Source organism: Nansenia antarctica (genome assembly GCF_963989245.1).
Source record: "Nansenia antarctica genome assembly, chromosome: 3".
Classification (NCBI taxonomy): domain Eukaryota; kingdom Metazoa; phylum Chordata; class Actinopteri; order Argentiniformes; family Microstomatidae; genus Nansenia; species Nansenia antarctica.
In genome coordinates this window covers 10,029,498-10,039,497 of record NC_137688.1, presented here as the reverse complement: position 1 = coordinate 10,039,497, position 10,000 = coordinate 10,029,498, and the positions used below count along the sequence as shown (strand labels likewise).

At 42.4% G+C, this 10,000-nt stretch overlaps 1 protein-coding gene across 1 annotated transcript in view; it reads right to left on the bottom strand.

The window, feature by feature from the left end:
- Nucleotides 1–10,000, bottom strand: part of diaph2 (diaphanous-related formin 2) — a gene marked incomplete at its 5' end in the record, with an annotated part of 433,487 nt that overhangs the window by 319,226 nt on the left and 104,261 nt on the right. Inside the window, one exon of the mRNA XM_080525622.1 lies at nucleotides 3,323–3,462. Within this exon, the coding sequence (XP_080381748.1) occupies nucleotides 3,323–3,462 (140 nt within the window). The remainder of the gene's footprint in view (nucleotides 1–3,322; nucleotides 3,463–10,000) is intronic.

Sequence of the window (10,000 nt, the reverse complement as noted above, 5' to 3'; positions counted from 1 at the left end):
ACGAATTTCTCTCACTGTCTATAGAAAATATTATACACATGCTGGGCTGAGCGATCATCAAACATTACTGCCTGTCATTTTACAGGTGACAAAAATAGGTTTGATGTATTAAACAATAATGTCCAGTTTCATACAAACTGTCTACTCAAACCACATTGTCAAAGGCAGACACCAGATCTGCTCCACGGTGCCCTAACAACTATGTCATGTCCCCTCCACAGAACACCAGTCATGACCCCTCTCCTCCTACAGCACAGCGGTGTTCCTGGCAGATATAGCAGCCCACCCACAAGGCTATTAGTAATGTTAAAAGAAATTAGAGCAATTATTATTAATGTTTTGCTTCTCCATCATAGGAAATCATGTCTACCCTGATCAAAAACAGTAGGAGAACTGGAGTGCTGAGCCTGTGGCTACATTGCAGAATCATTATCATGTTACTGTATGTAGGCTGTGAGAACACTGAAGGTCCACAACACCAGCCAGAGCAGCTGACATAGTGGTCAAGTCACTCAGTGGAATCACTTTTAAACCTGTATGAGGTGTCAGATGTTATAGTTCAGGGTGGTGGGTTTGTAGGTGTGATCTAGGTTGCCACTCAATATGCAGTATATGTATATATTTGGCACTGATACTCTTATATTGTAGCTCTATAAGAGTATTAATACTGTAGCTCTATAATACTGTAGCTCTATAAGTGTATTAATAATCTAGCTGTAGCTCTATAATACTGCAGCTCTATACTGTAGCTCTATAACACTGTACCTCTAAGTGTATTAATAGTGTAGCTCTATAATACTTCACAGTTTATTATAAGTGTATTCATACTGTAGCTCTATGATACTGATACTGATACAGTTCTATATAATAATACTGTAGCTCTATACATTTTAATTTAATAATTTTGCCATTTAGCAGACGCTTTTATCCAAAGCGACTTACAATTACGAATTACAGGGACATTCCCCCTGGAGTAACTGAGGGCTAAGTGCCTTACCCAAGGGCACACTAGTAGTGGTGTGGCTTCAGGCGGGATTTGAACTCACAACCTTCCGATCCCAAGTCCAACTCACTATAAGTGTATTAATACTGCAACTCTATAATACTGTAGGTCTATAATATATATATACTGTATATATATATATATATATATATATATATATATATATATATATATATATATATATATATATATATTTATAGATGCAGTATATTGAAATGAAACACTGGGAATTGGGATAGGGCTTTTTTGATCTTTGAAATGAATTAATAACAAAAACAGCATGAAAGAGCAACTGCAATAGGCCTGGCCTTCCATTGTCCACAGGTGGTAATTCATAACTAAAATGAATGCTTTGTTATGTTGTCGTCTGCATGGTTGTTTCAGATACATAGATCATCTCTCTGGTAAAGGTTACATTAACATAGCGCAGGCAGTACTCAGACTGGCCACCCCAATTTCTTGTGTGTTGTGATCCGTGACAATTAAAGTGCATTCATATTAATTGTGAGTAACCTTAGCTATGCTTGAAGAGGCTGAGACGTCCCTTTCCGTTTGCCCACCTCTCTCCCTTACGGAGAAACAATGAGAGGCGTGAATAGGAGTGGGAGGGGGGAGGGGGGGGGCATCTGCATTCTTGTATTTATTCCAGCCCTCCTCTGTGTTACCTCAGGGTGCCTTTCTCCCCGGCTAGGCCTGGCCTTCTGTGGGCGGCAGAGACGCCGCCAAGCGCCGCTCTCTCGCTTTGTGGTCACAAGATCAGCCGCTTGAAAACACCCAGAGGGCGGTCCCGGCCTCCCTCACCACCCCCCTGTTGCCAACTGGCCTTCCTCTGAGTGGAGAGGCTGCTGTGGCTCCACAGCTAAAGGGGCCAAACTTTACACTGCAGTTGCAGTTGCAAGGGGGACGCTGTGTGGGCTTTTCAAACAAAGAAGGATTTGCTCACATTTCCTGTGATTAACTGGGGAGGACAGACTATGTTACCCATAGTACAGTCACAATAATCAACTAAAGTCCAACAATAAGAGGGTTAAATAAATAAGCCCAATACGTTGGAGATACTGTAACATTCAGGTGTATTAATCTCTTCCGGCATCATTTTATCATTTTATTATTTATCTCTTTTTTTTGTTGTATTTCTCTCCACTGGTTTCCACACACAGCTCCAAAAAGAAGGATGGGAGTTAACAGAAATATATTAATTGCTTTGGAGGACAGAGCACGCCTGTTGTTTGTGTTGGTGTGCATGATCTTTCTAGTGAGACCACGTCAAAGCCTATTAGTTTCCTGAGCTGTTAGGATACTGGGATAACGCCTGCCCCTATCCACTGGATCAAATAACTGGTCCACTGGGGCTGACAGCAGGTCGTCTCTGAGAAATGGAGGGTCGACATAAAATAATATCTGTCACTCATCTGATGACCACTTTATATGCACCATTCATTGATTCACATTAAGAAATATCTCAGACAGTGGGGTGGTAAATAATTGAGAGGTTCTGCTGTCATTGAGGGCTCCTCTGTGCTGTTGGGACCAAATTAAATCTGAAGATCCGATCTCCACCAGGGAGGCAAAGATCTTTGTGAGAGAGAGAAGGCTCCCCGACGCCTAATTATAATTGAGTTTCAAAGCTAAGCTAGAAAAGGATACAGAACAGAGAGAAACGTGAAATGATCTTAAGTGGCACATTAACGATGATCAAAATATGTATTTAAAAAATTGGAACGGTCCAGACACTTTTGCTATAGCAACGGGGAAAAGAAAGAATGATTAAATAAGGCGTGTGGTTGATCTCGGGCGGCTGAGGGCTTTGTGCGGGTCTAAGAGAATGGCTAACTTTCTGATGTGGAAACCTGAACTTTCTATCTATTGGAGCCTAATGGATAGAGTGGTGAGCAATGACAGACTCCCACTATTGGCTCCATGCTTGTTTAACGCACTGGGCTACAGGCTATTCTAGTTTAACCAAGCTCATCGCTCCGCATGGAGCTGGCCCTGAGAGACCTCCTGACATACATCCAATTAGCAGTGGAAGATGTCAGCAGATGCCAATTTGTTCTGATTGCTTAGATGAAGTGCATGAGGTCTAGAGAAACTTTTTTGGGGGGGAGAGACTGAGAACTGTGTCTAAGTCGGTGGTTAGTGCCCTCGAGAGGGGAGATTGACAGAGAGCAATGACCACAGGAGCGGGATGGAGGACCATTTCGGGGAGAGTTAGGTCACTGAACATAGGCGCCCCACTCTATATCTCACTCTCCATAGAACATACAGAAATAGAACACACGCACACACGAATCCCCACCCCCTGTCCTTGACTCTGACCTGACAGGGTTGCTGGTGAGGGACACACGCAGGGACTCCAGACAGTTGAGCAGCTTGTCCTCGGTGATGCCAGATCGGAGCTCGTGGACATACTCTTGGGATGACAGAGTACACTCGTGCTTGCTGTTCCTCAGGCCACCCTGCAGAGAAGACACACAGAACAGGAGCCAGGTCGTTACTTATTACAAGTACAGATCTAGATCAGCCATGATGAAAATCACCAAAAAGGAAAATGTTGACTCATGGGGACTAATTGTTGTAAAACCCACACATTTTTTTTTTTTTTAAACATTCAACTTGGAGCTTTCATGTGAGGAACTTGTGTTTCTCTCCTTATGGGTGTATAGCTTGTATCTAGCAGTTACTATAGCTGAATCTCTTTCCCGTGACAGGAGAGGGGAGTTGAGGCCATCTGATCCCCAGATATCACACCTCTTCGGGGGGGATGTACTCTACAGCACTCTGGACTCCAGCAGGTGAGAGATTACCCGTGCTTGACACAGTTTTTTTCTCCCTACCACTCCCTTCAACCCCACTCCAAGGCAGAAGTGTTCAAAATAGCCCCAACACATACAGTATGTCAAACGCCAGGGCTTGACTTGGGATGAAAGAGGGGCAGGAGCTCTCTTTTACTGATTCAAGTTGGTCCGTTAGACATCCAAAATGCACAAATGACTCACTGTTAATTATACTTATTTCAGTCTCGTCTAGTTATGTACCAAAAAGAACAAAATACTCTTCATTTCAAGAAAGGGGCAGTGATCAGTGATCTATTTTTCGGAAATGAAATTGAGTGGTTACATTTCTCCAGCCCTATCCTTCAGCTTTTTACCAAAAAAGTGGCAGGCAGACCAATGTGTTGTTGTTTGAATCCCTGATGTCCCCATTAGGTCAGATTGCAAGGGGTTCAACATGTCCATGTCATGTCATGTCAACTATTTATAAAACACATTTAAAACAACGTGCGCTGACCAAAGTGCTGTACATGGATGATTCAAATCACAATAACATAAACATAAAGACATACTGTACATCCGTGTAATATTAATGCTTTGCCTTGCCTTTTAAAGCTTAAATTAATCACTTTAGCGAACAAGTGTTTTCCTTCCTCAAACACTGGGGTCTAGAATAGTTCACACAGCAGGAGCGTACTCCCTGCTTTTATATGGCCTCTTGGACAGGAAACAGCCATCAAATGTAATCAAATGTGCTTGTTATTCCATATGTGCAGTAGTGGGTATAATTGGTATCTCTAAAAAAAACTTCTGGATGATGTGAGAAATGCACATAAATGGTCCCACTGTCATGAAGGCAGATGGACAGACAGGGATCTAACCTCCAGAGAAGATGTTGTGCTCTAGGAAAACAAAGCTGTATACAGCACAACAACGCCATAGACTCTGATGTTTGATTGATGTAGGAAACAAATCGATGTGTGATAAGAGGAGAGGTGATCAACTTTGAGCGACGATTGAACGGATCCCGCCCGCGTCGCCCTGCCACATGCGATCCAGTGAGCTACTGCTCACATTACCAAACGGATCACTTTGCAAATAAGTGTCGCCTGACGCTCATCAGTCAGATAAATGATGTGTCGCCATCGCATTACCGTGATGGTCGCACTGGTGCTCAGAATGGATTCAGTGTGCATTCTGAATTTCTAACTGAGTAAACACATATTTTACAACTGGTAGCTTAGGGAGGAACAGAACACAGCACTCCGAAAATGCAAGGTGCCGGATCTGGGTTCCGGACAGTTCCAGTGTGCTAGAAAATGTCCTAGATGTGTCTTTTCCATTTGTAGTATGAAATCACTCCACACTATGCTATGAAGTCCTTTCCAATTTGACTCCGGCAATTCAATGGAGCAGGAAAAGGGAGGAGGGTCCAGGGCCACCAAACGCACTGTCAAACGCAATAAATGATCTAAGACATGCCAGTAGCATATGAGTTGATACATGAACATATGGTAATGAGTTTACGGATGACAGCTATTTGAACCCCCCCAATTTACATAGTAAAAGGAGTAAAGCCATTTTGCTATCTCCCAGGAGTGCCACTGTGAACACGAGCCAAAACCCTGTCTGTGAGTGAGGGTTATGGGTGGACATGGCCAGGAATCTGTTCTCCACAGGCTGCTCCCTGCAGTCAGCAGAGGCTGGGATGACATGGAGGTCTTCACCGAGGCTCTCTGCCAAACCTCCGACTACATACCACATATACCGTACGTGCTGAACACACATGCCCGTCATGCTTGTTCTAAATGGATTCCTGTGTAGAGCCTCCAGAAACAGGCTTTGGATCATGTCACACACTGATGCCTACACAAAGAAGACCCTACTGGGGGAAAGATCATGAAGGACAACAGCACCCCCAGTCAGACCCTGGTTCTATCAGAAAGTACCAAAGCAAACAGACGCAGACCAACAGGTTCCAGAACAGCCCTTCTACCCTCCTCCGGCCAATAGACTGTTGAACTGACACATTCTTGTTGATGTGGGTCTTAAGCATTTGCATTGTACACTTGTATATGATGTAATGACGAATAAAATGGAACTGGCTGGCAGAGAGAGACAAGACACACACTCATCGGCCATAAACAAAAACTGTCAGTGCAGGACATTAAATGTGTTTAATGTGGTCATCCCAGACCTTTGCTTCCCCACCCAGCACGCTGTATTAACAGGCAGTTTGGGAGTAATAAGGCAGCTCTTTTATCTGGGGGGAAAGAGGGCTGGTCATCTCCTGCATGGCAGTCAAATAAAAAAGGCAGCCTGGTTTATATTTGAAGAGGGGGAGGGGGGGGGTAGGGTGGGTAACAAACTGACATCATTACACTGGTCAGTTTGTTGAACACACACACACACACACACACACACACACACACACACACACTCAAATCCCCACCTAAAAAATCGAAGCTCATGGTCTGATTGATTCTTGATGAAGTTTCCCCAATACCTGTGTCGTAACAATGTCATTACTTAATACTGATACTGTTTGTTGCATGGTATGGAGTTAACACTAGAACAGCCATGAGGTAAGTAAAGTGTGAGTAAAGTGCACTTTGCACTTGATCAGGACCCTCCTGCTTTCATGAATTTTCCTAGATATGTGCGTTCTACCACCCAGTATCCTTACATTTTCTAAATCACATCAGGATAAGCTAATATAAAGCTATTTTGCCGTTTTTTGGGAAGCACGCTAATTTACAAGCGGCCACCTAGTGGTCGTTGTGTGTAAATAGCAGCTTGAGCATTGTAAAGAGGGGGTCCCCTGAGGCGGCTCTTTTAGTAGGTAAAAAGGCACAGCTGTTCCAGTGTTAAGCAGTTAGTATGATTACACACAGTGCACAGGAACAACTACTTTTCCACACCCTGACATCTCACCAACCATAGACTTCAGAGTGCAGTATTTCACTGTGTCAACCTGAGGTCACCAAGCTGCTCAAATAAAGATCTTACGAGAGCTTAAATGATCTGCACTTATACATACATTATTCCTGGCCGCCCTTCTTCACCCTTCTCTGTTTGATAGTGTTCTATCTCTACTCCACCTCTCTCTGTTTGATAGTGTTCTATCTCTACTCCACCTCTCTGTGTTTGATAGTGTTCTGTCTCTCCTCCACCTCTCTCTGTTTGATAGTGTTCTATCTGTACTCCACCTCTCTCTGTTTGATAGTGTTCTATGTCTACTCCACCTCTCTCTGTTTGATAGTGTTCTATCTCTACTCCACCTCTCTCTGTTTGATAGTGTTCTATCTCTACTCCACCTCTCTGTTTGATAGTGTTCTATCTCTACTCCACTTCTCTCTGTTTGATAGTGTTCTATCTCTACTCCACCTCTCTCTGTTTGATAGTGTTCTATCTGTACTCCACCTCTCTGTTTGATAGTGTTCTATCTCTACTCCACCTCTCTCTGTTTGATAGTGTTCTATCTCTACTCCACCTCTCTCTGTTTGATAGTGTTCTATCTCTACTCCACTTCTCTCTGTTTGATACTGTTCTATCTCTACTCCACCTCTCTCTGTTTGATAGTGTTCTATCTCTACTCCACCTCTCTCTGTTTGATAGTGTTCTATCTCTACTCCACCTCTCTCTGTTTGATAGTGTTCTATCTCTACTCCACCTCTCTGTTTGATAGTGTTCTATCTCTACTCCACCTCTCTGTTTGATAGTGTTCTATCTCTACTCCACCTCTCTGTTTGATAGTGTTCTATCTCTACTCCACCTCTCTCTGTTTGATAGTGTTCTATCTCTACTCCACCTCTCTCTGTTTGATAGTGTTCTATCTCTACTCCACCTCTCTGTTTGATAGTGTTCTATCTCTACTCCACCTCTCTCTGTTTGATAGTGTTCTATCTCTACTCCACCTCTCTCTGTTTGATAGTGTTCTATCTCTACTCCACCTCTCTCTGTTTGATAGTGTTCTGTCTCTACTTCCTTCCTGCTCCTCTGTCAGGTAGCACCTCTCTCTCTCTCTCTCTCTCTCTCTCTCTCTCTGTCAGGTAGCACCTATCTCTCTCTCTCTCTCTCTCTCTGTGTCAGGTAGCACCTCTCTCTACATCTCTCTCTCTCTATCTCTCTATCTCTCTCTCTCTCTGTCAGGTAGCACCTCTCTCTCTCTCTCTGTCTGTCAGGTAGCACATATCTCTCTCTCTCTGTCAGGTAGCACCTCTCTCTCTCTCTCTCTCTCTCTCTCTCTCTCTCTCTCTCTCTCTCTCTCTCTCTCTCCCTCTCTCTGGCTGTAATGCTTCTTGATCTCTAGACTACTGAAGATCAACTCCTCTCTCTCCTGGTGCTGTTCAGGGAGTGTGGAGGGCACTGACATGATAGAAGGTACCGGCACACTGGGAGAAGTCATCCTCCTTCTCACTCTTCTCTCTGTATTGGGACAAACCTACAGCTTCTCTTAAGACCTCTTTTCAGGACTTTTCTAACACTATGTTTCCCATGCATATGATATAATAATAATAATAATAATAATATATGCCACTTAGCTGACACTTTTATTCAAAAAGACTTCTATATTGCAGTGAGTGCATACATTTTTCAGTATGGTCCCAGCGGGAATCAGACCCATGCTAGTTAGTGCCATGCTCTACCAACTGAGCCACAGAGGATTTCTCTGACACTTTGAGACGTTAGAACATTTTTTAAAATTGTTAATCACATAGAATTGCTCTTTGGAAAGTTGGGCAGTCATATTGTTTAACTTTTAAGAATGAAACCATAGAACCATTAGATCATATAACTATAAAGTTCTACCTCCGATCATAAACCTGGGCACTTCTGGGTTGCCAATAAAAAAAGTTGTTTTACCTAATTTAGTTATGAAAGAAAATCATACTATAAAAGCGCTCTTATATCTGGGTTATGATATTTTTTTTTTCAATATGATACTCTCTGCAGATCACAGTAGGTGCTGGTACTGTAAACCTTCACTAAAGGGGGTATCTCCCACAAATCACACATCAAACTCATGCTTGTCATAACTAGTAAATAGTGTATTGTGTTAACATAAATTCACATTGATATTTTACAATGTTAATCAAGTGTAGTGTCAATAACTGAGAGTCAAAATGTCCCATTTTCAACAGACCCAGAATGTTGATATTATGATTTAAAGTACCCTTTGGGTGTGGACTTATTGAGCTATAAGAGATGCATAGAGATGCATAAGAGATGCATACTATTCAACACTTCTCAGTTCTGAGGTGAGAAATCTTTGATGTTCAAATAAAACCTGTACTTCACAGAGATAGAACTGTATAGATCAAAGCTCTCAACTTAATACTGTATAATAAAAAATAAATATATATATATATATATTATTCTTTTGAATAATTCAAGCACCTTTCAAGGTCTTTCAAGACTCAATTCCCTCAAATTCAAGGACCCAACACGGCATAGTTTGAGACAGATCTAGATGAGAATTTATATAATAGGAACTATCCGCTCACAGACAACAATTGAAAAGAGAGGCTTGAATGTGTGAACAGTAGATGGTCTCTGGCCTTCTCTACCACAGCACAGCAGCCAGCCGGGGCTTGAACCGCCGATCTGCCGACCTTGCGATCATTAGACGGCGGCTCTACCTCCTGCGCCACAGCCGCCGCTCATATTATATGACAACAATTGTGTTAGTCAAAAACCTGAATAGCCTGAATAGCCTGAATAGCCTGAATAGCCTAAATAATCCTGACCTTTTTAAAAAGGAAACGACCTGGAGTTTCATCGTTCACTGTGTCAGCTTCTTACTAACAGTAGGCTCTTCCATCATCTCCCTATGTAAAGATGTGTCATTGTGTCATCAACAATTCGACAGACTATAAAGCTTTCCTTTCAGTATCGTCCTGCTTACCATAATGCAACATGCTAAGTGCTCTATCGAGATGTGAATCTATTATGTACCATCTCAAAACATTGTCATTAAATTATAAATGTTGTGTCTGGCGTTGTTCATACACCCGTGACGCATACAGTGTGTGATGTCAAGTCAATCTCATGTTATTTTTAGAAAAAGATAATATCTGCTATTAATGCTTATTAAACATGACATAAACATCTTTAATAATACTCAACACAATAATTGAGAATACATAATTGCTGATTAATCTGTTTACCTATATATTTTCCCCCCAGCACTTCCCATCAGGCTGAACACTCTGTATAGCAA